Source organism: Gnatocerus cornutus, chromosome 1 (genome assembly GCF_029298725.1).
Source record: "Gnatocerus cornutus isolate USDA-ARS CGAHR chromosome 1, icGnaCorn1.1, whole genome shotgun sequence".
NCBI classification, from domain to species: Eukaryota; Metazoa; Arthropoda; class Insecta; order Coleoptera; family Tenebrionidae; genus Gnatocerus; species Gnatocerus cornutus.
The window spans coordinates 33,043,780-33,071,322 of record NC_142233.1 but is presented as its reverse complement, the minus strand read 5'-3'; the positions used below and the strand labels follow the sequence as shown (position 1 = coordinate 33,071,322).

General features: G+C 40.0%; 6 protein-coding genes and 4 non-coding genes across 10 annotated transcripts; 3 read left to right on the top strand and 7 right to left on the bottom strand.

Moving 5' to 3' along the window:
- The first annotated feature begins 8 nt into the window (after positions 1 to 8).
- Positions 9 to 2,087, top strand: Hmu (adipocyte plasma membrane-associated protein hemomucin). Its single transcript, XM_088030099.1, has 4 exons — positions 9 to 126; positions 176 to 297; positions 339 to 830; positions 885 to 2,087. Exons 2-4 carry the CDS (start codon positions 176 to 178, stop codon positions 1,792 to 1,794), a joined length of 1,524 nt encoding a protein of 507 aa, XP_087886225.1. The 5' UTR covers positions 9 to 126; the 3' UTR covers positions 1,795 to 2,087.
- Positions 2,088 to 2,300: 213 nt separating this feature from the next.
- Positions 2,301 to 10,449, bottom strand: LOC148181884 (atrial natriuretic peptide receptor 1). The gene is made up of 14 exons (XM_088047012.1): positions 10,151 to 10,449; positions 7,012 to 7,255; positions 6,759 to 6,915; positions 5,573 to 5,692; positions 5,092 to 5,526; positions 4,809 to 5,045; positions 4,677 to 4,761; positions 4,509 to 4,626; positions 3,964 to 4,465; positions 3,758 to 3,916; positions 3,551 to 3,719; positions 3,012 to 3,504; positions 2,827 to 2,947; positions 2,301 to 2,783 (listed from the first exon to the last, which is right to left on the bottom strand). The coding sequence occupies exons 1-14, from the start codon at positions 10,375 to 10,377 to the stop codon at positions 2,566 to 2,568; spliced, it is 3,285 nt and encodes a 1,094-aa protein (XP_087903138.1). The 5' UTR covers positions 10,378 to 10,449; the 3' UTR covers positions 2,301 to 2,565.
- On the top strand, positions 5,842 to 5,914 carry TRNAM-CAU (transfer RNA methionine (anticodon CAU)). The gene has a single exon. It is a non-coding gene; the product is annotated as a tRNA-Met (tRNA).
- TRNAL-CAA (transfer RNA leucine (anticodon CAA)) lies at positions 6,050 to 6,165 on the bottom strand. Its single transcript has 2 exons — positions 6,128 to 6,165; positions 6,050 to 6,094 (listed from the first exon to the last, which is right to left on the bottom strand). It is a non-coding gene; the product is annotated as a tRNA-Leu (tRNA).
- TRNAS-GCU (transfer RNA serine (anticodon GCU)) lies at positions 6,448 to 6,529 on the bottom strand. The gene has a single exon. It is a non-coding gene; the product is annotated as a tRNA-Ser (tRNA).
- TRNAC-GCA (transfer RNA cysteine (anticodon GCA)) lies at positions 8,562 to 8,633 on the top strand. Its single transcript has one exon. It is a non-coding gene; the product is annotated as a tRNA-Cys (tRNA).
- A 225-nt stretch (positions 10,450 to 10,674) lies between the features above and the next one.
- On the bottom strand, positions 10,675 to 14,326 carry LOC148181883 (enolase-phosphatase E1-like). Its single transcript, XM_088044092.1, has 5 exons — positions 14,066 to 14,326; positions 13,472 to 13,707; positions 13,169 to 13,422; positions 12,955 to 13,121; positions 10,675 to 11,880 (listed from the first exon to the last, which is right to left on the bottom strand). The coding sequence occupies exons 1-5, from the start codon at positions 14,168 to 14,170 to the stop codon at positions 11,254 to 11,256; spliced, it is 1,389 nt and encodes a 462-aa protein (XP_087900218.1). The 5' UTR covers positions 14,171 to 14,326; the 3' UTR covers positions 10,675 to 11,253.
- A 263-nt stretch (positions 14,327 to 14,589) lies between these two features.
- On the bottom strand, positions 14,590 to 20,817 carry LOC148181882 (ephrin-A4-like). The gene is made up of 3 exons (XM_088041201.1): positions 20,570 to 20,817; positions 16,266 to 16,843; positions 14,590 to 16,221 (listed from the first exon to the last, which is right to left on the bottom strand). Exons 2-3 carry the CDS (start codon positions 16,782 to 16,784, stop codon positions 15,949 to 15,951), a joined length of 792 nt encoding a protein of 263 aa, XP_087897327.1. The 5' UTR covers positions 16,785 to 16,843; positions 20,570 to 20,817; the 3' UTR covers positions 14,590 to 15,948.
- Positions 20,818 to 20,937: 120 nt separating this feature from the next.
- On the bottom strand, positions 20,938 to 23,770 carry LOC148181881 (uncharacterized). Its single transcript, XM_088040486.1, has 8 exons — positions 23,596 to 23,770; positions 23,370 to 23,525; positions 22,771 to 23,323; positions 22,547 to 22,719; positions 22,296 to 22,494; positions 21,725 to 22,249; positions 21,216 to 21,678; positions 20,938 to 21,171 (listed from the first exon to the last, which is right to left on the bottom strand). Exons 1-8 carry the CDS (start codon positions 23,616 to 23,618, stop codon positions 21,023 to 21,025), a joined length of 2,241 nt encoding a protein of 746 aa, XP_087896612.1. The 5' UTR covers positions 23,619 to 23,770; the 3' UTR covers positions 20,938 to 21,022.
- Positions 23,771 to 23,824: 54 nt separating this feature from the next.
- On the bottom strand, positions 23,825 to 26,563 carry LOC148181880 (uncharacterized). The gene is made up of 7 exons (XM_088040501.1): positions 26,393 to 26,563; positions 26,189 to 26,344; positions 26,037 to 26,144; positions 24,653 to 25,988; positions 24,321 to 24,606; positions 24,114 to 24,275; positions 23,825 to 24,070 (listed from the first exon to the last, which is right to left on the bottom strand). Exons 1-7 carry the CDS (start codon positions 26,410 to 26,412, stop codon positions 23,922 to 23,924), a joined length of 2,217 nt encoding a protein of 738 aa, XP_087896627.1. The 5' UTR covers positions 26,413 to 26,563; the 3' UTR covers positions 23,825 to 23,921.
- Between the last annotated feature and the right edge of the window lie 980 nt (positions 26,564 to 27,543).

Sequence of the window (27,543 nt, the reverse complement as noted above, 5' to 3'; positions counted from 1 at the left end):
CAATCACCTGTCATTGCTTGTCAAAACAGTTCAAGGTTTGTCGCGGTTCAAGGTCCGTGGAACCTGAAATGAACAGTTAGCCGCAATTTTTAATTGCCGTGTCATCGCGCTAGCGCTAACAGCAAAGTAAGTCTGCAATTTGCTCTGATTCAAAATCTCCTTAACCTCACTTTAGATGGGTCTTGTGGGCATAATAAAATTCTTCGCTCGTCGAACTGTAGAAGCCGCAATAATCGTGCTCATCCTATTATATTTACCCAGAGTTCCACCGGAGGCAAAGTTCTCAAAATCGTATACGTAAGTATAGGAATACTGGTTAAATTTTAATGCCCTCTTAGAGTGCCCCCAGTGCGTCCCTTTGAAGGAGCCTTGAAATTGAACGAGAAGCTCCATGGGGCTGAAATCTGGCACAAGGGGGACTTGCACGGTCCCGAGGCCTTCGTGGATTACAAAGGGGAATTGTACACCGGCTTGCATGGGGGCGACGTGGTGAAATTAGTAGGTAACCACATTACGCCCATTGTGAAGTTTGGAAAGCCGTGCAGTGGGGTACATGAAGAGGAGTTATGTGGGCGTCCTTTGGGCATGGCTGTTGATAACAATGGGGCTTTCTACGTCGTGGACAGCTACTACGGCTTGTTTAAAGTCGACGTGACCACCGGCAAAAAGGAACGCCTGGTGGCGGTCAATGAGAAGATCGGAGGTCTTAACGTGACTCTCCCCAATTCAGTGGCCATCGCCAGCAATGGAGACCTCTATTGGACGGATTCTAGCACCGAATTCAATCTCCAAGATGGACTTTTTGACTTGTTGGCAGATGGGAGTGGGAGGTGCGCTGAATAATAACCGTGAAGGTTATCAGTGATTTAAATTATATTTTTCAGATTAATTCATTACGACGCGAGAACGAAAAAAAACACCGTTTTAATCCCGGACCTGCATTTCGCCAACGGTGTCGCGTTGGCAGAGGATGAGAGTTTCGTCATAGTTTCCGAGACCGCGCGTAGTCGCATTCTGCGTTACCATCTGAAGGGCCCCAAAAAGGGAACCTATGACGTTTTCATCGATCGGTTACCGGGAATGACTGACAACATCAACGTGGATGGAAAAGGGGGCTTTATCATTCCTTTGGTCGTAGCCGCTGACGAAAACCACCCCGCTCCTAGTCAAGTCCTGGGGCCTTTCCCCCTCATTCGAAAATTGATCGCAAGAGTCCTCGGTCTGACTCAATTCACGTTTAAAATGGTCAATGAAGTCTACCCGAACGAATTGTCTCGCCGCGCTGTCCACTTCATCGGTCACTTTACCATGGGCTCGCTGAGTTATCCGAAACGAGTCTCCATCCTCCACGTGTCAAAAACCGGCGAGATTTTAGACAGTCTGCACTCTTTGGATGGGAAGATATTGGGGATCAGCGAAGTTCACATTTTTAAGGACGCTCTGTATTTAGGGTCGCCATTCAACGACTACATTGGGCGCATCCCGTTGTCTAAAGTCGGGTGGGAACACCTTAAGGCCGCTCCTAAACCTGCTCCGACACCTAAGCCTACCACGACTACACCTAAACCTACGACCACGACAACGACGCCTAAACCTACCACCACTACGACAACGACCCCTAAACCTACCACCACCACAACGACGCCTAAACCCACAACCACGACCACCCCCAAACCGGCAAGTACCACAACGCCTAAACCTGCCACTACGGCCGCCCCCAAACCTACTCAAAAACAACCCGTCAAGGATCAACCTAAGGCCGTTCCTGTCAAGGAGACTCCCAAAAAGAACTAGCTCGCTAGGCTGTGATGGCTCAATTGTTAATAGTTACATCATCGCGATCGTCAGTTGTTTTTACCTATAGACTGATAGTCACTTTTTACAACACGCATTCCGTTGTTACATTCTTTTGTTTTATGATATTATGTAAGAGTCTCGGTTGTTCAGTTGATAGTTTTTTGCATTTATAATTTAATTCATAGTTCGGCTAATGAGGTGATAATTTACATACATATTTTTTATATGTATCGATTTTGTACTGGGATACTTTTGTTGGATGTGATGTATAAATAAAATGATTTACAACACTTTGTTTTTATCGTCCTCTCCAAAGATAAGTGGTAACAATGAAGTACTTAATACAAAGTTAATTGTGTTTTTTTGAATTAAAAGATTACCGTGAAGTATTATGCGGTTCTGTTTATCGCTCTCGGTTATTTTTAATCGACACGTATTCTATCAATTCCCCGATTTTTATAGCGCAAATTTAGATAATCGTGACACAAGGCTGTAAGGTCGCATTATTTTGTAGATAAACACGGTGGTTACACATCACTTTGAATAAATAAACATACTTGACTTATCGCCATGCATTTGAAATTTTTAGAATAAATAGAACTTTACATTGAATAGCTTTTTTTTATTTTCAATGTTATCCGCCGGTAAAACAAACGAGCAAAATTTGTCATCAAATGGGCCGTGGAATGGTGAAGTCATGCCTGTTCTTAACTCTGATAATACAACAACTGTCAACATTGACACTCCATTGATGTGACAACTTTATTCTCAATTTCCCATAAAAATCAAAGGATATGGAGTTTCTTGGTCCGCGGCGTGGTTGACAGGTGACGCCGGCTTAGTCACCGGTTCTGTGCTCCCAACCAACCAATAAGTTGTCACAAATCCTTTTCCTTTCAACTCAACTTCTCCTCTGAGTTCCAGCCGAAAAGTCCCAAATTTATCCAAAATGTTCTTCGTGGCGTCACTCACATGTATCCTCAGCGCTGTAAAAACTTTAGACTCTTAAGAGAAAATGGGGAGACTTACGTTGTCCCGTGCTCTCCATTCTGCTAGCTGTGTTCACCGTGTCGCCGAAGAGACAATAGTGGGGCATTTTCTGCCCGACAACGCCCGCACACACTGGGCCTGAATGTATCCCGATACGGATCTGTGGAAATAATTTGTTACTATCGTGGCCTGTGGAAATTAAAACGTATGTCGTGGCTAACAACCTTGAGTTTGTAGTCAGGGTTGTGAGGGATTGTAAAACACTTGACTGCGTCTAAAATCGCCAATGATAACAAAGCCGTTTCTTTCGCATGAGCGTCTCCATTTCTTTCCGGTAAACCGGACACCACCATGTAAGCATCCCCAATGGTCTCAACCTTATAAACATCAAATGAACCAATAATCCTGTCAAAAATACTATACAGCTCGTTTAGAAAGTCCACAACTTGCATGGGTGAGCTCTTCGCGCAAAGAGCCGTGAATCCGACGATATCGCTGAAGTAGATCGTTACACATTCAAACTGTTCCGGTTGAACCATTTCCCCAGCCATCAACTGTTGAGCTACTGGTCGTGGAAGCACTTGGTACAACAGTTCTTCAGAACGCCTCTTCTCCTGGCTTAATTGCTCGGTTTTCTCCCCAACTAAAGCTTCCAAGTTGTTGGCGTACTGCTCCATGCGTCGCAAGAGGTCATCCATGAGGTTCTCACAGAACCCTCTGGAAAAACCACGTGAAGATCGTCTAAATTAACAAGTTAAATTACTTCATGATGCCGCGCAAGGTGAGTTTGATCGTTTCGAAAGTGGGGCGCTCTTCAGGGTTGTCGTTCCAACAGCGTTCCATCAACTCTATCAAGTCTTCTGGACAGTCGCGGTGGGTTACTGCAGGTCTGAAGGGAGGAGCTTCTCTAGAGGCGACCCTGGAAATGATTTCTGCGAAGAAGGTAAAAAAAGTGACCGGAGAAAAGTACCATGAGGCTCTAGAAAGTGACGCGCTGCTTCGTAAGGACCGCCGCGGATTATAATCTCTTCGAGGATGATACTGAAACTGTAGACATCTCCTTTTTGGGTGGCCGGAGTACCTGGAACCACCGTAAGCGGGAGGAGCTCCGGTGCAACCCAGAGCATCTCTACAACACTGGAGTTAATTGCAAGAAGTTCAATAGCTGCAGGTCACTTCTGTAGTAGTTGGCATCCTTTTCCATCTGCGCAGGAGTCGTTAAAGTTGTCAACCCAAAATCGGAGATCTTGAGGACGAACCGACCGTCAATAAGACAGTTGCACGACCTCAACTTCCCGTGGACTGAAACCTCACAACTGTGGAGGTAACTCATTCCTTTGACCACGTCGTGGATTAGAGACATGCGGAAGTTCCAATCCAACTGGATGGCGTCGTTCTCAAGAACATCTTTGAGACTTCCTCGAGGACAATACTCTGTTAGGATCAACACCGTGGGGCACTCGATGCAGGCTCCCAAGAATCTCACGGTGTTCTCGTGGGTTACATCTCTGACTTGTTTGATTTCCCAGAGGAGTTTCTTGTTGATGTCGACTTTCTTCTTGGAGATGCGCTTGATGGCGACGCGATTACCTTTGTAGACGCCGACAGTGGTGAAGATTTTGGTCTGGATGGAAGAACAGGAGGAGATGGAGGCGCGGGCGCTACGTAGACCATAAGACTACAAGAAACGAGTAAAACAAAGAAATGATTGTTGAACTCACCTCCATAGGCTTTTGAAGAGCCAAGCGCGATCCGAAGGCTTTTCCCATCTCGATGATGACTTCTTCCGGTCGGATGCGCCACGACATGTTATTGAGGTCCGCAGCGATCCTCATCTGCCTAAGTAAACCAATGAAAAGAGGCTAAAGAAGTGTTAATAAGATTCTTACTTGTTACAAACGCAGACGAAGGTGACGATGAAGGCCAAGAAGAGCCCGCAGGCGAACGATCCGTACAGAATAATCATGTAGGTTTCTCCAAAGAAACTGTCATTACCTTTTACAACTCTTTTGTAAAGTTACCTTGATGACGACAGTCGGGGTTGTTGTCCAAGAACCCGCAGGGTGGTACATCTGGAGGTGGTCCTTCTCTGCCTCCAGGCCAGTGAATTTTTTTCCCGGAAACCGGAGAATACCTCTCGGAGACGCCATAGTAGTGAGCCACAACCTCGAACTTCCCGGTGATGGGGTCCAGGTCCAAAACGGAGTAATCAGCGTCTCTATCACCATTGTCGTCAATTCTTACGTGGCCTGTGATGCCTAATAAAGAGATTTGTTACAATGTTGTGACTCCTGGGACACTCACCATCGAAATCCCTCGACCACATCCTCGTCGTTATCTCAAGACCGTTTCTAATATCACCACCTTGAGTCAAAGTTTCGTTTAACGCCATCCCTAAGAGATAAACACCGTCGTAAAACGCCCCAATGACAAAGTTAATCTCTTCGCGTTCGCTGATGGTGTAATTATAATCCCTCGCTGCTCTTTCTTTGACTCTATCAGAAAAATCTTGGAACTGGTCGCTCGTGGGCTGTAATAAAGACACTCGAAGAAGAGCTTCGTAGGCTTTTCGAGCCACAGCATCGTTGGAATCTCCGGCTTCCCAGTCGTGGTCTTTCCAATACGAGCCTTGAAAGATCTCCACATCGAAGAAGGTCCACTCGCCTTTGGTCATCCCCAGAGAGTGCGCCGCTAACATGAATTTGCGGACGAGGCTACCGCGGACACTGAGGATGACCACTACAAGAAGTACGTTAGTTGAGGTTAGAAGTGTCTGAAGAAGTACCTCGAGCGTACATGCTGGCATCGCGGAGATAGTTGTCGATGGATTCGTTGTCGTTGCCATCGAGCTCGCGTAAGAAGGCGAGGAGGCCTAGCTTTTTCAGGCCGTTTTCGAGGTTCTTGCCTGTAAACGTTTTTAACTTGTTTTTTAAAAATGCACCAACTCGGTAGTAACATGTACTTTTTCTCCTTGACACACAAATGACTTCATTTTTTTTCAACCAAGGGTAGCAAATTTATCAGTACTAGGATTTGTTTTAAGTAATAACCAACGCCTCGGTAGCGCAGTAGGCAGCGCGTAAGTCTCATAATCTTAAGGTCGTGAGTTCGATCCTCACCCGGGGCACTTTTTTTTTCAAATTTAAATCGTTTTATTTCCAAATTAATAATTTTTTGATTCCGTTGCATTGATTGCATTTTTAATCAGACGATTTCTCATAATAATTAATAATAATTAAGTGTTGCAATGAAAAAAAAAAGATGTCAGAAGTGGGATTCGAACCCACGCCCACAGAGTGGACCAGAACGCTCATGAACCTGTTTTTCCAGGCAAGGTAACCTTGAGTCTGGCGCCTTAGACCGCTCGGCCATCCTGACATATTCAATGCGAAATGCCATGATACTATTTAAATTACATTAAGTCTTTAATCAGTGATGATAAAGCCCTTATTAATGTATGATAAAAAAATAGTTTGAAAGATGCGCACAAAATATTTTTTAATAAGAAAAATATTCAAGCAATTATCACCTGTTTATATAGCGAATTTAAATTCTTTAAAAATTTATGAAAAATTGTAAAATTATTTTCTTTTTATCTGATTAGTGTAATTAAAACAATTATCGATTTTATTAATAGTGAAAGTGGAGAAAAAAATCAATCGACGAGGATGGGATTCGAACCCACGCGGGCAGAGCCCATTGGATTAGCAGTCCAACGCCTTAACCACTCGGCCACCTCGTCTTGTTTGAGGTGTTTTCAAAAGCGTGTAGAAATGATAACAGCACTTGACAGAAACAATGATAAGAAAGTGTCAAGGAATTTAAAGGATTTAACTTATTACGTGATAACGAATCAATACACAGTACAGAACAGGTGAAAAAATCTCGCTAGTTTGAAAGGTTTTTCGATTTTTTTCCCACAGACGTATAAAATAAAGCTCGCCAAACCTACAGAAGTAAAAACCACTCACCAGCGGTCAGGGAAAACAAGTCGCTCCGATCCAAAATGAGCGCTATATGTCTCCACCCAAACTGTCTAAAAATGCTCGAAAACACCGATTTGAGCCTACATTGACAATACGACATTCTTGTCAGTGTCGGATACTTGCTCTTATCCTTGAGAATTCCCTGTAAAACTCCAATTAGCATTCCACGAAACAAACCCATCACGCCTAGGTCCCTTTAATCGCCCAATTAAACAAACTAACGATCCCATTTACTTACAGCACTGTCACTCTTATTCCATTTCTGTAATCGTCCCAGAAGTCCGGAAGTTACCGATAATTCCCCCTCACTGGGTGGTTGGTCCCCCATTCCCGTAATGATAGGGGTGTTCCAATACGCCGCCAAGCGAGCAACAGGTTCAAGGGCAAACAAACAAGCTGGCCCCACGAATGCAATCACGTCGGATTTAAAGTGCATGTCGGCGGCTAATCCGGGGGCTCGAACACCACTGCACGAAGGGTAGCTGGGGGCAGAAATGACGTGAACTTGACCGGGGCTAATCATACGCATTCAAGGTAAATCACGACTGGAATCTCTGAATTGAGTGTGATTGCTAATTGTCTGGTTGGGTGCCAGGTTGCGATTAATGGCAAAGGGGTAAATGGAGGCGGTAATTACAGAGTTTGGTGATTTGGTTTTTGTGGCGGCGGCGTGGGTTTTTGCGACAGAAAAAAATATTTTGTACTTGGATTTGATTTTTTCCTTTTGGTTCGAGTTTTACAAAAAGCCCTACATTATTCTGACATGCTGGTACCACTGTTGATTCTAGCTGCATCCAGTGCTACCAACACAACTCAAACTATAAGCCTACTTGACACCTTTTTGTCATAATTGCATTTTTTTTATTTAATTTATTTCTATTTTGTTTGAATAACAAATTTTCATGAAGAGATAAGATAAATGGCGTATAAATATTTTTTTACTGGTTTCTTTTAACCATTATGTGGTTTTGCACATTTATGACATTGACAAAAAGGGTCAATTTAATGTAAACTTTTATACAGTGTGTAACAAAAAAAATCAAATAAAAGTTGTTTTGCCTTATCATTATGCTTATTTTGGGTATTTTAGTTGGTTGCTGTTTTTTTTTGTTTTGTTGCCATGGCAATCATACTTTTTTTTCACATTTAGAAATAAGATATTTCTTCATTCAGACCTAAAATTTTGTAATTTTTGACAAAAAAAGTGATTAGGTCATTGTCTAGCAGTTAATGGAGTTCAATTTGAACATTTAATTTAGTATTGTTAAGTTTTTTGTGTACCTAGTTTGCTTTTGTTACTTTTTTGATACAAATAATTTTTTTTGATATAATTTTAGTTGTAAATTTTTTTAGCATTTTGACCACTGGGTAGTAACATTCTTTTCTTTGCTTGCATTTTTGTCAAAAATTCAAAATTTTGGGTCTGAATAAAGAAAAATATGCATATTTTAAAATAAGAGAAAAAAAGCATGGTTGCTATTTGAAAAAACAAAGTTGGTTACCATAGCAATCAAACAAAAGAAGGAGGCAACAAACTAAAAAATTCAAAACAAGCATAAAAAAAAGACAAACAATTTTTATTTCAATTTTTGTAACGTTTCAAACAAAAAAGTTACAAGCATTATTTGAAACTTTTGTTATACACTGTATATTATCCCTCAAAAAAAGTCACAATTTGTTTTAATATAATTTTACTTTGAAGAAAGAATGAAAAAAATTAACAATTTTTCTAATAAAAAATCAGCATCTTAAAGTTCATCACTCGGTGTGGAACATTGCAGTGCAACAGGGGATATAGCTCAGTGGTAGAGCATTCGACTGCAGATCGAGAGGTCCCCGGTTCAAACCCGGGTGTCCCCTAGTAACCTTTTTTTTCTTTTTAAACCACACACAATCTAATTAAACATAAAAGAACAGTAATTGGATTGATCCACACCCTTTTTACAGTTATCCACATAAAGCACCGCTCCCAAACCCCAATTAACACCTCATTCTTCCCTATTTATCGGTCTGGAAAATGTGATATCCGACGAAATCATTTCGAGCCGCTGCATCTCGAAAAACAAACAGAGATTTTCCGTGTTTGGCAACGAGGAAAAAATAATCTCGGAAAAACATCCGAGTGTGCCAAGCTCAATAAACCCAAGTCTTTGCCAATTCCCACACAACAGAACAGACATCCGCCCCCAAAGCGATCAAACTCTTTTTCTTTTTATATCTCCATTAAAGGAAAAGCGATATTCAGAACAATAAAAACTTCAAATTAGTCGTTTTTCCTCATCTGCAGTGTAGTGTAATGCGACAATTTAATCACTGAGCCTCAGGGAAATCCCACTCTCATATTAGCCTCATGAATGAATTATAAGAATTGCAATTTTAGACAGTTGGCAAGCCTTGTCAATCCAATCCAGACAGACGCAAAGAAAAAGACTGCTCAATTTTCCGGAGCCGGTCCTGTGGGATATGAGAAAGATAAGAGAAAATGGAAGGATTTTTCTTTGTATTTCGTTAAATATTTACGTTGTTGCATCACAATGTAAAGTACCTTAATCATTCAATCCTTTTATGTATACATTTATTTTCGTCCTTCGTTCGATGATAATCTGTTTTTGTCGCCTCCGATGCACTTTCAGAAAAATTGACTTTTATTTATAGAAAGAACGAGTATTTCTGTTTAGTCGTGGGTGAAGTTCAAAGGGTGCCAGGAACGTTGCGTTACATCTTGACTTAATTAAGGGTAGTAAAAGTAATTATAAGGGTGAAATAAACTTCCTTCATTAAGATGCGAAAAATGCGAAACAACTTTACAACCGGCATTACAAAAAGTGTAAAATCTAATTGGGGCTGCATACATCAACCCTTAGCCTCCTTGTCCTTGCAAACGTGCAACGATAAAACGCGCACAATGAATAAAAAATCCATTGAGAGCGGACTGCATAAATAATGCCGATAATACAGACATTTGCAAACTATGGGGAGCAACTAATGGGGTGGATGCTTCTGTCTAAAGTTATAAAAGTTTAACAACGGAAATACGCTGAAACGACAATTATACTAATAACGGCGATGGTGTATTCATTACTGTGAGGTGGAAATTCGTGTCAATAGCTCGAAAGGTGATATAAAATTCAATTCGCAAATGCAGTTAGAGCTGAGCTCCCGCTGGAAGAATTCAAGCCTCATTAGACTAATTAAAACAAAATAAAAAACCGAATGACTAAGAAGGTTGCGGAAAAAACAATACCAAAACAGTCGTGTTGTTTTTCCACAGCCTTCTAAATCAAATAATAACAAATAAGACAAGAAGGCTGCGAAAAAACAACATAAACCGTTTACGTGTTGTTTTTCTCCAGCCTACTTGTAACGAGTTTCGTCACCTTTGCTGCACCTTCCTCAGTTTAATCCCGTGATGAACCAGAAACTTCTCGTTAATCTCTTCCAGTGCCATATCTATAGCCGGTCCGCACCTTTCAAGGTCGAAAGGTGAGTTCAGATATGATGCCATCAAAACTCCGATGTTGTAAAATCTGAAAGGTTCAAATTCTTCGAGCCGAGAGAATTTCACGCTCCACAGGAGAAACACGAAAATGATTTTTTTCGTCATTATGGGGCGAAATTCGCACGAGGGTAGTTTATTTTAATAAGAGCGACATTGTCTCTGAAAGGATGAGACTACGCGATTGTTGGAGGAATACTAAAGTGGGAAAGTTGGGAGAACCACTTGCTGCGCCTGGACACGTGCTCCGGAAGCTGCACGCATGGGAGGATTTTGGGGGAGGAGGGTGTTTAATTTTGTAACATGAAGATCAAGTTGCCCGGCGCCTCCACCATTTTTAAAATGATGTTTTTTAATGTCTCCATTGGCGTAGGAGGTGGGGATGTGAAGGTCAATAATTCGCGGTTTTAGAACACTACAAAAATTTATTGGGGTGCTAAACAACGTATACAATGAAACTGTAGCCATACATAGGCCTGTACACCATCACTATTGCTTAACTAAGAACACTTAACCGGAACCGGAAATACAGAACAAAAGTAGTATCCCAAATTTTAAAATTTCGTTAATATCACAAGTTCATGGATTGAAACAAGAGCTCAAAACCACAAAAAGCGAGTATTATACAAACTTACAAAAATAAATGCACCAATACGCGATTAGGAATGTAAAAGCTGCTACAAACTAAATTAAAAACGAAACACAATTTCCACATTAAAAAACTCGTGACCTTAATACTGAGAACGAAATGAGTATCACAAAAGTGAGATATAAAACAGTCTTTGGGACCAGTCTTGATAAAAATTTTGGCACTTTGGAAAATCGAAAGAGAAGAGAAACTCACGATTACTCCACAAAGTTACGTTGGTTTAGGCGTGTGATATCAAGAAACCCTGTTAATAAATAAAAGAGAAAAAGAACGAAATGAACACTACAATATTACAATTACATTTAGCTTGTATAAATAGGGAACAAAAAGATTTCTTAGACCTCCACACTTACTGTCTTGCTTTCGGCACTCTCTTCTAGTTTTTTTACTTTTAACTCATCGCTTTGTTCCTCGAGTTGCACTTCAGAAGCTTCGGGTTTCTCTACTTCTTCTTTGCCGTTTTCTACGCCGTTCGCCAACACGCTCTTGTTCTCTTTCTCCTCCGCTTTGGCCTCGGTTTTCTCTTCGCCGTTTTCCACCGGTTTCTCTTCAACTTTCGACTCTTCGGCCGGTGCGGCGGCTTCTTCTTTCGGGGGCTCCTCGGCGGGTTTCACCTCTTCTTTCGTCTCCTCCTTGGTTTCGCCGTCCGTTTTTGCTTCTTTTACTTCTTCTGTTTGTTTTTCCTCTTCCACAACCTCCACTTTCGCTTCCTCCGCTTCAGTAGCTTCCATTTTTTCTTCTTCTTTCTTCTCGGCAGTTTCTTCTTTTGTTTCAGTCTTTTCGGGTTCTGGTTCAACGCTTTTTTCAGTCTCTGGAGTTGGTTCGGGTTGGGCAGTGTTTTCAGTCTCTGGTTTCTTTTCAGCATCGACTTCCATCGATTCAGTCTGTTCTACCTTCTCTTCAGTCTGTTGGGGTTTTTCGGGTTCGTCAGTGTCGGTCTTGGGGACTTTTGTTGGTGGCGCCTGAACAAATGACAGGTTCCAGAAAAAAAGTTTGGTAACATCAGAAGGTATTTATAGGTTTCAGAAAAAAGTGATAAATACAAGTACAGTCGAACTTCCACAACTCGAACTTCTATTACTTGAAATTTATTTTATTCCTTTACGTTTTCCTTAAAATTTACATATGATTTCTTCTCTATAACTCGAAAATTTCTATAAATCGAATTAAATTTGCCAACATACGATGTGTAAACTTCTAAAACTCTTTAAATGGCTTTAAATGCCACCATAAATCTAGAATTTTTTCAAAACTTAATTCGCGACCTGAGAACTATAAGGTTCTAACTAACATTTGCATTAAATTGATCAGTGTTCACGAAACAAGTGATATCTCTTTAATTTATTAAGTATTTATTAAAAAAAAACATGGTCAATTAATAGCATTTTGGCTTGTTAAAGTATTAATTTACTTCTTTTTTATACTTGATAGAAAATGTTTAAAACAAATCGCAAAACAACAATTTAAATTCTCACAAAAAGTCACTTAGAACCTTATAATTCTCACGTCGCGAATTAATAGTTATGAAGCTTGAAACAAAATCTCCAATGTGCAAGAAGAATATCCTAAAAATTCAGATCAAAATCAGATTTTTAAAAAAATCTCAGAAAATTACAAAATTGCAACTCGAAACGATGTAGATTTGAAAGATTCAAATTTATAAGTGAAAAATTCGTTTAAAATATTAAATCTCTTTTTTTACAATGAAAGACTGTGCTACTGAGTACATTTATAATTCTTTAAAAAACCATTTTATGAAAAAAAAATTGTAAGAACAAACATATGCCCTAAAATTTCTAGTTATAGAAGTCCGACTGTATTTTTTTTTTATTTTACGATGATTATAATTTATGCAACGTGAAAAATGAAGTTGATTCGAATCACATGTTTACAGTAATTCAATGTGCCGTTATCTACAATAACTTCCCGTTATGACTCAGTTTCAAACAAATGCCATTTAACGGTCAGACTTTATCTGCAATGACAAATGAGATTTTTTTCGCGTGAGTCTAAAATACAAGCTAAAACAGCTATACCTCTTCCGCCGCCGCTTCCTCATTTTTCCTCTTCGCTGTCTTTTCTAACGCTAAATCTTTAAAGGAACTAATAACCGTGAAATCCTTCGCCTCCTCTGGTAACTCAGCATTGCCCTCTCTTTTGATCAAGACAGCCGTGACGCCGCCATTTTTCGCAGCAGTGGCCTCTGAAAACCTCAAAATGAGAAAATCCCCCAACTTAACAGTCACAAACCTTTGATATCATCAGTGATAAAGACAACCTCCTCAGGGGTGACCTCAACTTCTTTAGCAATAGCCTTGTAGCTATCAGAATCAGTCTTCAAACCCACTTCTTGGTCAAAATATTTGTGGATATGTGCGGAAATGTCCCCTTGAGTGGTGTGGCTGAAGAGGAGCTTCTGGGAGTCGACGCTTCCGGTGGAGTAAACGGCTACGCGGTGGTTCTTAGCCCAGGCTTCCAAAGCCTCCGAAACATCATCGAAAATGCTAGGAAAAAATGATACATTTGAAAAAATTTAGGGAATTTTGTTCTTACTGCGCTTTGAGGTCGCCCTTCTCATAGCCCTCTTTGTAGATGAGTCCTTGGAGGGTTTTGAGGCCTTTATTGTCGCTGCCTTCTTGTGTCAAAGTCTTGACTTTTTCAACAGCGGCGGCGAGGTCCAAGTCGTCGCCGTCTTTGATGAGTTTCACACATTCTTTGATGGCGTCTTCCTCCCACTTTCCTTTGAGAAATTCCTCCACTTGTGCAGTCACGAACGGAAAAAGCGTGTCCTAACAAGAAAAAACAGTCAAAGAAAAGCGGAGATTTAAAAGACCGGTAAAGAGCGCCATCGTGTCGCAGCATTTTGATCTAACTGTACCTAGACAAAGATGTGAATGCACCATGCATGGAACAAGGGATGGATTTTTACCTGACCCAAGGACGACCAGATGGGTCGCAACGAAAACACATGCAAAAATCCGACGACAAAACGACCCATTCCCAGCGAAAATACGCATTTAGATAAAATCAAGCCGGCGCTGTTCGCAACGGAATTTTATCGCTGGGGCCTCATTCCCGGAGCTCGCGGTGAATGAAATTCCTCCCAAAATTCGCAGAAATTCGCGAATTTCGTGATCTTGCACGTACCTTCACGAAATTGATGGAAGTCGTGGTGCCGGCAACATCCACCAACACCAACGAGCACTTTTCGAGGGCGAGACAAGGGGGAGCACTTTCACTTTCAGAACTCATTTCGAGATATCAATTATGTGATGTTGGTTGAAAGATTTGCACGTTTTTCACAGGATTTGTGGTTTTCTTTTAAAAAATTTCGAGATCAACGGCAACAACGGAAGCGAAACGAGAGTTGTGGAAAAGTGGGGAATTTTGCACAGATGCGCACGCGCACTGCGAATAACCGCCAAACGATCGCACGAAGAGGCACGGACGCGCCCGAACGTAGTGCCAATATTGCAAAATGAAATTTAAACTCGATAAAAAAATGAGTTGAATAGGCCATGGACAAAGAAACCTTTAAATGGCAAATTTTAATGTCTTTACAACACAATGATAATAAAATACGTAACTGTTTATAACTTTTGTTGTTTCTGTTTGTTTTTGCCGAAGTTTTAAAACAAGAAAATGCTAAAAACGAAAATAAAATCCTAGGGAAAATGGCATGTATGTATATTTATATAATTATGTATATATAGAGAGTGCATTTTACAATCGTAATACATACAGTGTGTTCACCTATTAAAATGTAACACAAATTTCGTATATTAAAACCAATTACAAATATATACACAGGCATTTCACTGAAAACGAACGGATCGATCCAAAGCGACCGTCGCAGGTATGACATGTTGCAAAACTTACAAAAAACCAATAAATACGTATTAAAAAAACTTAAATTAAAGAAGGATAGTAGTAACCTTTGCTATAGATGATTTCCGTTTTTTATAAGTTAATATTATCACTATGGCTTGCAATTAAAAGTACATCTGATTACAATATCGTAAAACTACTTCTCTAGACACAAATCATGTTCAAACTGGCGTTTTTAGTGCGTGGGAGTGGTTTAAAGCTAAAATATAAAAACCATGGCAAGATCGTGATGAGTATTTTCAAAGCTATATTGCACGTAACTTCAGAATAATTGACTCGGGAAACTCTATCCAAAGTGTTAATTTAAATTGACGTTAAATTCAACACCCTGTATAGTTGACTATCCTAAGAGTTGAACACCTACTTTATAAATAAAAGAATAAATAAATAAATAGTGGCACTAAAAAGGATAAACTTGAGATTACGAAATCACAACCGCTCGGGAACGAATAAGTACATCAACTAAAAACGCCAGAATTATTCTATCAAGGATTAATACTTTATATATAACACAATAAAAACTATCGTCAGTCTTCACAGTTATACAAATACGCCGTTATTTGAAATGTCCAACACTGTTTATAATCTACGAAATAATCAACTGACCGAAAAATATAACATTTACACAATTTTTTCTGGTTTAGTCCGTTGAATTGGTCACAATGCGCGTGCGCATTTATTATTATCTTCAAGTGTCTACACCAACATATAAAAACTGTACACCACCAATTCATGTTTAAAATAAACGAATTGAAGGAAAATATTGTCGGGTTTCAGTCGACGGTTTTCGGGTACGTTAATATACAGTTAATTGAGGACTGGGTGGCTGGAGAGAGGCCATCTTGAAAAAAAGAAATTTTCATGGATCTAGCAGGCCATTTGACATTAGTGCTTGAATTTCCATCTAGTAGGCCGATTTTTGTAGTCCATTATAATTAGGACTGTTTAGGCTTGTCCCTAGATCCCCCTCCTTCGCCTAAGGTTCTCAAAACCGCCGACCGAACGTCAGAACTGGGAACAATAATAATTTATCTTAGTCGCCTAATAGTTACCAATATTTATATAAAATTAGGATAGTTTTAGGTCGTATGTGACAGTACACACAAAGGGACACGAAATGTTAGTTTATCTCTCTAAAATTTTCATCGCATCGCGAACACCACCGCTACCGCACACGCCACTAACGCGCACAAATTTCGAACGCCGGCGGCGGCGCCCAACGTGAGTTCCTCGCTCTTCATCACCTCGTTGGGGTGCTTGTTGTACGTTTTGGCCTTCTTCGTCGTCGTCGACGGCGGAGTGGGCGTTGTTGTCGTCGTCGACGACGTCGTGGTGGTGCGAGGAGACGTCACCGGCCACCACCTCGAAGCAGTCGCCGGCGTCGGCGCTGTCGTCGTCTGCGTCGGGCCCCACACCTACAAAAACGAATCAAACCTGGCACAAGGCTCTGGCAACTCACCTTGAAGACGATCTTCATGTTGTGCGTGGTGCACCGGCCGCCGATCCTCCGATGCAAATCGTCGCTCGTCGACGTGGAGATGAAATAGTAGTCGTGTCCGGGAAGGAATTCCAGCCCTCCCGGTTGGGGCGTGAACGGCCTGAACGTGATGGTGAAGTACATGAGTTTGTACGGTTTGTCGCACACGGCGATGATTCGCGGGTTGGGGTTCGTGATGCGGCAGGTTTCGTACTCGTCTTTTGACACGTTGTAGATGATGTACTTCTCCATCTCTTCGTCGCGCGTTCCAGGGACGTACACGGGGCAGATCAAGTTGACTTGGTCGTACTCGAACTTGAGATTGTAGCGATTTACGTCGATGATGTTGTCGGTGTTGTCGATGCGAAAGATGGGGTTGGAAGAGTTCCAATGGATGGTGTAGAACTTGGCGCTGCTGGGAATCGTTGCCGTCACGAAACTGTGTAGGCTGAATGTAAGAAGGATTAGGCCGTTGACGAGGACGCTAGCTTGCCAAACCATCTTGTATTGCTTCGGACCAGTGTCGATACTTTACATGACTTTGCGAGGGGCGCCTAAACCTAAAAACAAAAATCTGTTAAAACCTGTGGTTGCTTACATCCCCATCGATGTTTGCATCCCCCGTCTGAACAATTGCAGCCCCCGGTATTCATTTATTTGAAATTTGACCCCGCTGCTTGTTTGGTTGCCATAGAGATCAAGCTTTAGCCCGGCGCTATTAACTCCTCTTTTTATAATAACCAAATCGAAAAAAATTAGGTGAAGTACTCTCGTTCTGACACCTGACGAGCGCCAATTACACACACAAGAGTCTGTTGAAAAAGAGTCCGAGAATTATTCTTGGCGTTATTATTATCACCAACGTGAAAAGTCATCGTATCTCAATCGAATCGAGCGAAAAACAGATGCCGGATAAGACGCACGCATTTCGTGGTAAAAAACAATCTTGGAAAAGAAAGGGACCAACAATTGCACCCTGGGACATTCTCTACCATGTAACCACAGTTTTTATGGTCGATCACATTCGTTATGGGCTTATGGGCGAGTTATGGGTACGTAATCGTAAGAACGACTTCCTCGTTTCCACGCTGCGGTTAAAAACGAAATTAACTGACCATTTAATGGTTGTTAATTAAGGACTTTCGCGAGTTTAAAATACCGGATTTACGACCACGACAACATTTAGAAGATTACACTAAGCGCAATAATTATGTGCAAAAAATTCACATAAAATGCACGTGTGTCTTTTTAGTCCACGCTGTATATGTGCGGAAAAATGTCAGACAATATGACAGATGATCACTTGATCAGACGAGCGTGCTAAAAAAGTTGTTCTTTTTGTTTCACACTCAAAGTGGAATGAGTCGTCAGGTCGTAAAAGATGAACATAAATACAGTTTCCTCTTAACAGGATCTTTTTATTTATGTCTCTTGGATTATGTTTTGCTACAATGTTGTCAACTAATTAGTCGCATCTAGTGATAGTGTCATGACCTTGAAGTTCAGCCATTTCAAATATGGCGGATACTAAAATCTTCAAACTTACGACGCCCTATAACTCACGGAAGTGTTTTAACTTTTTACGACTTTGACCTGCGATTATAGGGAATTTGTGTCTTTGCTTGTTTGAACGATTTCTGCCAATTTCCGGATGGCAAAAAAGAAATGAAGCAAGAAAGTGTTCTTTCGGATGTCCGTCACGACTTTTCAGAAAGTCTAATGAGCATAGCATGACTTAATCAGTTCGCGGAGTTTACAAACTCGGCAGCGACACAATTATTTGTCTCGTCATATCATATTTGTCTATGCGTTCGATGGTTTAAGTCAACAATTTGAGGTTGTGTTTGATATCAAACAATACAGTGGTCGCTTACTGAAATGTGCAGTCCTGGCAATGATTTTTGGGCTCAGGTACTCAGGACTGTCCTTTTGTAAGGAATTTTGACATTTTACATCCTATAGAGACAGACGTACATGCATATTCAGTGTGTTCCACATTTTTTTCCAAAAAAGTACAAATACAAGGTGTTTATAAATGTTTCTAGCATCAAGGGTGGCGCTGGAATTCCTGTCGGGCATCATTTTGCCGCTTTGTTTTCATAGTGAACTAACTACACTAAACTCTCGACAATTTGAAGTTTTTTCCCGGTCTCGTCGATTTCTCTCAATAAATTGAAAAATTCCAAAGTATTTTGGTCCCCTCGTTAACTTGAAGTAAAATCGAGAACTTTTTTTCCACCAACACTCTATAATTTGAACTCTCGTTACTTAGAAGTCTATAGCGTAAGCATACAAGAAAAACAGAAAACTTCTGAAGAAGCCATTCTTAAAAATTCCATTGCAGCTTTAAAATAAAATTTTACATTTTTTTGACTTTAAATAAAAGTTTCGTCGTAACATAAATCTGTTTCACCAGAAGAACTAATAACTTACAAAACATAAGTTGTACGATATTTCTTCAAAGTAGACTTAAGTAGTGGATTTTACGTTCTCTTCTCTGATTGGTGTGTTTATTCTGACTAGTGTCTGTTTGCCTTCAAACTCTCGTTTTTTTTTTTTATTTTCCCTTCTCTTTCTCTTAGTTATGTGAATCACACTATATTTTGAATTCTCGATAATTTGGACTTTTTGCCAGGTCCCTTGAATTTCAAATTATCGAGAATATACTGTATCTTGAAAATTATTTATGTTACTTACTTCAACGATGTTTCAGTTACGGTTTTGCGTCCATGTTTTTAATTTTAATTAAATTTACGATTTTCCATTTGATTTTTGAATTCGAAGCCTAAAAATATGAGAACAGATATGGTTTAAAATAAATGAAAATCACAACCCAACGGACTAACTTAAAAAATTCAAACAGGTCTGTGGGTCAAATGTCAGATGCAATACGATGAACTAATAACGAACATGCGTTCATTATTGCACCATCTATAAAAAAAGCAATGCCAACTTGATATTTCAATTGAACAAAAAGCAACGCCAACTTGATGACTTTTTCTATCGACCACCTGTTTCATTTCGTGATGTAAAATTTGTTTATTAAAGAAAGAATGGAAGATGCTCTTACATAACCGCAGTTTCTGATACTTTCGATAATATCGACCAATTTCCACACCTGCTAATACCTAACAGATACATTTTATTGACCACAACTATCATAAAGAGAATTTTATGAAATGTAACACCTGTTTTAATTTTATTACTTGTTTCTTGCTCCATTGGTTTATTTGTTATTCATTAAGGAAAACGTCGATCCAGGACATCCGTACCTTTTCTATATCAAGTCATAAATGACGGAATTACGTGATTGGAGCCCATTTTCGGATCATATTCAAAAGTTAATCTGCGACATACGTTTTTGTTTGCGTTGCCTATTCGATGTCGTTTTTGTTTATGTTTACATAACGAAAGTGATAAAAGTGTGTCATTTGGGTCTATCTAGGAACAATGTAGTGAGAATAAAAACGTAAAAAAAAGCATTTTGATTGTCTCCTCCGGAACATGTTATCAAGAATGTGATGTCAACATCGGAGTTTGTTTACAGTTTATTTATCATTTCGTGATAAGGTCAATGTCAGCATTTATTTAATTTGTATCGGCAGCATTCGAGCGCTGCGTGAAGTTCTCTAAAATGAAAAAATGCGAAAAATTGCCCGCCGTCCACAAAAACAAAACTCGGAACGTTTGGACAAAAGAGGAAATACCGCGAAGAATTCCAGCACATTTCGTGCAAGAAAATGGGATTATGAGCGTTGAATTTCCGTTTTTTTTTTTCAGACAGCTGATTGTTCGAGTTTGAATGGTCGAGAAATGCACCAGTGGTTTTTTCGTCTGTTTTAATTGGAGAGTGGACGGAGGCAATAAAGAAAACGTAAATACCTCGAATAGGATGTTAATGAAGAAATGTCAGCACGAGCAATTAACACCCAACGTGCAGATGATGGCCAATAAAAGAGGCGAAAACGCGAAGAAATCCTCGCCGAAAAATCGGATCACAATGGACGAAGAGATTAAAAATGGAAATTGATTTATCGGTTGGTGGAAATCGTGCAGAATAGCCTTTATTTAAATTTTCGACACGCCTTCCCGATTTATTCAAATCGCGTTAAAATTAATGAATTTTTGTGGAATTCTGTTGTCTCGGCCAAGGCGATTTTCCGTCGGTGGGGGGCCGCCTCCGGGGGCGGCAGCGACGTTATGCTGAATAATTCACGGCGTTGATCAATAAATCAAATTACAATTCATAAAAAATATACAAAGGTGATTGATAAGACATGGCTTACCTATTGTTAAAAGTGTATGGTTGGTAATTGGAAAAGAAACATGGCAAACCGAAATTGGATGCACCCGCACATGGAGCTGCACTGCACACTTTACGTTAAATTGTTCTTCGTTAACATATTTTCGCGAATTGGGCCACGATTGTGTTAGGAATTTCACGAAAACACATCATAAAGTCGGGTTCTTGCACCAACATTCCATTGCCATTTTGTCACTCAGCTTCTCTGGCGATACTGGCGCCACCTTACGGCGACCTACCGAACCAGCGCTATTACAGGAAACGACCTCTCCTGGGTAATGACCCTAAGCCCGCTTCACACGTCTAAAGCGCTTTTCACACTCTCATTTCAAGGCCAAGCAAACACGAAAATTCAAATTAAACTTTATTCGAAAATGAATGCATAAAAAGTGAAAAGGCATAAACAAATAAAAAACGGAACTTTCTGGATTTAAACTTAAAACGTATCTTCCAACTTTTCCTTCAATGCAGGAACTTCAACTTCGTATCTATCGCCAAGATGTTTCTTAATTTCAACATTGTAAGTCTCGGCAATTGGAAAGATCTCCTCCAAAATCTTATCTACATCTTCCACAGCCGGTAACCCTGCAAACAAACTCAGTGTTTTTTCCCCACATTTTCCACTTTACCTGTCAGTTTGCAAGGGAACGCAAGCGCCCCGACGCTTTTCATATCCTCAGGAAGTTTCCTCAAATTATCACATTCCAACATTTCTGTATTCCCAAAGTCGATGAAATTAACTTCGAATTTGGGAGCGTTTCCACCGAGGACAACGCATCTGCACCATGTTCCGGCGTACATGCCTGCACAAACTTCGCCTAAAATAGGCTTATATGGTGCATCATCACCAGGTCCATCTTCACCATCCAATTCTTTTATCAAAGTCTCCAAGTTTTGATCAAATTCCGGGCCCACCATGTACAGCTCGTCCTTACTAACGAAGTGGTTCAGAGTATATGAGCCTTTGCCCAGTTTCGGTTTATACACCTCGAAATCTGTGATCATCGGACGATCGCAAACCTTCTTAGGTTTAAGTTTGTCAGACAACAACACATCGCCTAAGTTCAAGTCGAACTCTCCGTTGGCTAAAACCTGAAAATACGTCAAAACGCGTTGAAAATCATCTTCATTTACTTACCACAGTCCCTTTAGCTTTTTTCTCCACTAATTCCTTCAAAATCTCGTCCGAATTGCTATAATTCTTAACAGTGGGAGTGACTATAAACGTGACCGCCTCCTTGGCCAACGATTCGCTGATATACCTGAGCTTTGACAAATGAACGCTCACTTTGTCATAATAATCCAGTAGATCCACCTCAACCTCATCGCGGCTGATATTCAAAACGACTCCCCTTTGAGGTTTATCTTTTACTAAAATTACTAGTTGCCCGGTTTTAACACTGTCCACCGGTTTAGCGAGGGAGTTTTCAGTTTCAAGTGCCGCCTCGATTTGTTTGATTTTGTCATGGCATTCTTTTGTTCGAAGGGCCAGTTTTCCGGCCGAGTGTGAAAGAACCAAGACTCTCTGGCCGTTTTCTAGAGCACACAGAGGGCGGGGCTTTGTGAAAAAAGTGGGTGGAATTTGAACTTTTTGTACAGGCGGAGCGATCTCTTCTTTCGGTTCTGAATGGAGGATTTTGACGCCGTAGGTGCCATTCTCATACTAAAAAAAATTGAAGTAATGGAAGTAGTGGTAAAAACTGATTTACCGTTTTGTTTATCTGGATGGTGATATTTTGATTGGCGTTGAGTGGGCCTTGAGACTCTAGGAACGTAATTCTAGCAGCTTGTCCGGGGATTTCCGACAGTTCTTTAGAAGCTTCGATGAGTTCGGACACTTGGGCAGTATTACCATAATCGAGAAAGAATACTGTGAGTGGTTTGAACTTGATAACTTTACAGCGGAACCTGGAAAATGGAACTTTAGAAACGGATTTTGGAAGTAATGTTGCCAACCGACCATAGGCCCTCATCTGTGGCTAAAAAAACCTTATTAAGAACAGGTCTTTGTACGGTTTTTCCCTTTTTCTTGATTTCCTCGTTGACTTTGGTATCGATTTCGATCAACATTTCCGAGCGCTCGAAGTCCTGGACCCACGCACAATTGGGTTTTTCAACAAAAGAAACAATTACCTACAAAAAATATTGTGAAAAAACTGAAGAAAATACTATCCTAATTAGTACATCATGTTGTTTTTTGTCCAACTTTATGGTCTCTATTTTTTCAGCAGGTTGTTCATTATGAGAGTTTTCATCATACAAGCTGCGTCTCGGGAAATTGTCACAAGAATTTGGTCGCGCGTTTCCGTTTTCTTGTGGCCTCTGACCAAAACTAGATCTAAAATCTCTAGGTTTCGTATTTTCGTTCTTAGTAGCTCCAAAATCTCTAGATTTTATTATATTTTCGTTTTTAACAGATCCTGCAGGACTCCCATTTTGGTAACTTCTGGATGCATTCTGAGGAGATGTGGACATTGGATGTCTCAAATTTGTCGTAATCTTAATATCATCATCAGTAGAATGAACCACATGATTCCTAGCGAAATTACTCAGCGGACTTCTGGCCTGCGTTTGTAGTTTAGGGGGGCTCTTAACCTCCGGACTTGACCCTGTCAGCGTCGATTTGCATTTGTTAATACAATCAAGCACCTCGTTTTGGCTAAAAACTGTCTTGTTTTCAAGCATGTAAGTTTGTGCAGATGCCAACATGAACATCGCAAACTCCTTGCTAAACTGACTGAAATCACAACGTTAAAAAGTGGTAGAAAATACGCAAATTTTACTTTTCGTCGATTAAAAGTCTGCTGTACTGACTCTTCCGAAAGAGGCGGAATCCCATCCCTTTCAACTCGTCAATTGGTATCAGAATCCGCCCCGTTTTTTCGCAAACAAGAACTCGCACGTCTTTTCCGTGGATATTCACATATCCCGTGTCTTCACTGTAAGATATCGCCAAAAAACATGATTAAAAAGTGAGGTTAGGGTTGAAAAAGAACTCGGGAGTTTTACCTGTAGCTCGAATTATGCGCCATTGTTCTTAAATCTATATAAAAAAGAAGAAATGAATTAAAACGGTAACATTCACAATTTAAAACTGATAACACTGGCAGAAAGGTATCAATAGAATACGATCTAGGCGAACAGGTGAACGCGACCAATAAAAATGGTGAGACTTGGCATGCGCGGGAGATTCAAAAAAACGAACCAACCAATGGGATGCCAGAACATAAGCGGCAAATTTAAAATAAAGCTGCAATCATATATATTCTTACGTTAAAATTGTTACAAATTTAGCCTTAATAAACTTAATAAACAAGTCCAACGATAGGAAAATATCAAATCATTTCGCGGATTTCGTTGTAAACCATCGGCAGTTCGACGTGCCATTTCCCTCCTTCAATTTTCTTCACATTGACGTTATAGACTTCTCCTTCAATGATTTTATTTCTTAATAAAGTTCGAATTTCTTTGTGATTTGGAAGGTCTAAAATCTCCTATCAGATCTCGCAATTCAAAGGAGTACAAACCTGTTAGCACGCAAGGTATCGCGAGTACTGGCAAATCAGTGAAGTCTTCTTCAGGTTTCCTCATTAGTTTTTTTTCTACCCCTGTTATCTTGCCAAAATCTAACAAAAGCACTTCGCATTCGTTTGCGCCAACTCTAGTGACCACGCATCTGTACCAAGAATCTAAAACTCGAGTGAAATCACTGATAAAACGAGGGGAATACCAACCGAAGTAGAAACAGCGACAAACTTCCTCAGCTACGGGGGGATACGGCGTAGAGTCGAAGTCTGACATGAGAATTTTATCAATGTTTGATTGTAGCATCTCACTGGGGACCAAAGTTAGGTTTTCCGGTTCTTTGTAGCAGCCTACTGAGTAAGGTTTGATGTCGATTTCCGGCGTAAATGTTTTCATGTCATTGAGAAAAAGTCGCTTGGGGGACAGATTTCGAAGCTGCTGGGAAATGAGTTGAGTGCCGTCGTGCAAGTCGAGCTCGTCGTCAAAACCTAAAACCTGATAAAACGTGATTAGAGGTACTGAAATTGGTATGATTAAGTACCACCGAGAATTTGACTCTCCTTTCAATACAGTCATTAATAAAGTTCTTGCAGTTTTCTGAAAGGGGCTCGTTTTCAAACCCTTCTAGTTTCCCCCCACTGATAAAAGTCCGGGGTTCCCTTCCCAACCTTTCGTCGATTGTCTGCAAGGTGAATAAGTCCACGGATTCTTCCCTCCCGGAATCCATAAATTCTATATCTACTTTTTTCTTGTAAAACTTCTTAACTAAACCTCTATAAAACTTCTTTTCTGTTGGATCCTCGTACAGGACAACTTGACCAACTTTCACTCCTTTAATCTTCTGCGCTGTTTTCCCGGAAATTTGAGACCTGTGATCAATTTCGCGCTCCTTTTCAAGACACTCTTTCGTCCGCAAGAAAAACTCGTTGTTTTTGACGTAACCAATTGCGACTCTCTGGTCGTGTTTTAACTCGCAAAAAAACTCCGGTTTTTTGAGGATGACCGGCTCCTCCTTAACTTGGTTAACACTTTTCGTTTCAAAAAATGGTTTTTCATGCACCACCGACGTTGTAACCCCCGAAAGCTTCTTCAGAATATTAACAAACAAAGTCCCGTCGTCGTTCTTATGAAACCGTTTGATGCAGAGGACATCTTCCAACTGCGGCCTGTATGATGGCGCTTTGAACGTAATACGAACAGCTAGACAAGGAGTGTTTCCGAGTTCTTCAGAAATGTAACGAATCTCATCGACTTCACATACGTTGCCGTAGTCCAAAAAAAATACTGTGAGAGGAGAAAACCGCACGATTTTGCAGCGGAACCAATTTCCTTCGTCTTGAGCCATGTAAACTTTGTCCATCACCCAGGGCTTCTTTGCCACGTCCTGGAATTCTGCCTCGTGGTTAACTTTGCGGTGTATCTTCTGTAGGAGCTCCTGGTTTTTAACATCTCGGACCCAAACACAATTCGGTTTATCAATCGCAGTTACTAAAACCTCATTCTCTTCTTGTTCAAAAGTGTAGTTAAATTTCCGGAAAGGTTTTGCCACGTCGGAGGTTTTTTGGTCTTGCGGAACCTTTGGGGAGTTTTTTTTGAAATTTTTTACTTCTTTTTGATTTGTACCGGGGTCATGGGGGCTGTTGTAACTCGGCCTGCTTTTCGGGGTGCGTAATTGTGTGTTTATATTTTTAAAACTACTGTTGAACTCGTCATTTTGCCGTGTTTTTACATGTGGAGATTTGATCTGAGGATTAGATTTTGGTGTTGATTGTTTATTGGCGACTCGGATTACAAAATTCTCTACGTTTTCCTCAATTTCTCGTCCTTTAAACGTCTTGTTTAGTGATACTTCTGCACAGCCTAATTCTTGTTTGCAACTACAGATAAAAGGGTCAATAATAAAGATAAGAGAGGAGTAAACTTACTATTCAATACTCCTTGTAATTTGCTGATCATTAAAGGAACATTTATTGGCCAACATGAAGGATTTTGCCGACTCCAACATATAATCAACAAAATCCGAGTCAAACTCCCTAAAAATTGTGTTATTTTTGCCTTTACAATTTCAAGTGCATACTTTGAAATAGACGCTAATTTTGCATATTGAGTCCTTTGAATTATCGCCACTCCTGTCCTCTTCAAGTCGCTTAGAAGACAAGCGGGCTCCTCCTCAGGGCCAATAGTCATCGTGGGAATTTCGCGACCATGGATGTCCACATATTTATCATCTTTGCTGTAACAAAATCATTTGAAATTGGACTTTTAATGTTTTAAAACTTACTGAAATCCAAATTCGTCCATCGTGAGTTAAAGTTCAGTGTTAAAAACCATTAATTTTTGTGTTTGTATTAAAAAAGTTCCCTTCTTGTAGCGACCATTTTGAGGTTATGTTTTTTGATGTTTGAATTGAGGCGCCATCTATGTGAAAGTGTTAAGAAGCGCTAAATTCAAATTCTGGCATGAAATCAATTTTTCTGCAGATCCTGAATTATGGTGCTGCACTGCAAATCAACGCAATAATAATAAAATAGAAACCGTAAAGAAACAGGTGTGGAACAAATGTTTTAATGATCAATAAATTTTTTTCGGACTGGTGGGAAACTTAAGCATAAAACTGTTAAGAATTTAATTAAAAAACTGTTAATTGATGAACTGTATATAAAAACAGACAAATAATAGTTAAGTAAGAACGATCGCATCGAATCAGCAGCTTTGTAATTTTAATGGTGTTGGTACCCCTGTTTTGTTGAACACTGCTACCAACAACAATGCCGCCGGGGTCAAACTCCAACATATTAATAGCTCCATATTAATAAATTTAGATTTTCCGTGTTTTATTCATGGAATATACACAACTTTACCGCACTTTAGTTTAAAACAATCCTTGAAAAATTAAAAATAATCCTCATAAACAACTTTATTAATCCAAACAGAGTCGAAAGGAAAACTGTTTATAACTGTTAAAGCCCCACTTTTGCGTCTAATTTCGCTTTTGTTTGACTTAATATAACACCAAAATTAATGAAGACAGACGTTATAAACCTTTTGGTGTTGGCCCGTCTCGAAAATATTGTTCTTGTGGTTATTTTTAATACCACATGACGCATAAAACGTGACGCCCGCAAAAAAATTGAACATTTCCGCTTACCAACAGATTTTTTCCAGAAATTAGGACTATTACAAATCATTTTACGACTGTGTTTTACTAAAATTTTGGTTTCTGGCCAAGTTTCGATATTGATTATGGTCCAGCTGGAACGCTATGATAACATACGTTGCAACATTAGCCATAACAGTAAAAATGACAGTTTTATCGACTTTTAAAAACCCAGCGGCATTAAATTCTCTCGTAAAATGCCTGGCGTAATTAACTAATCTGTTTAAAGTTTTCATTTCCGCCGATGATTCGGGGAAACGATTCTGGATTTGGTA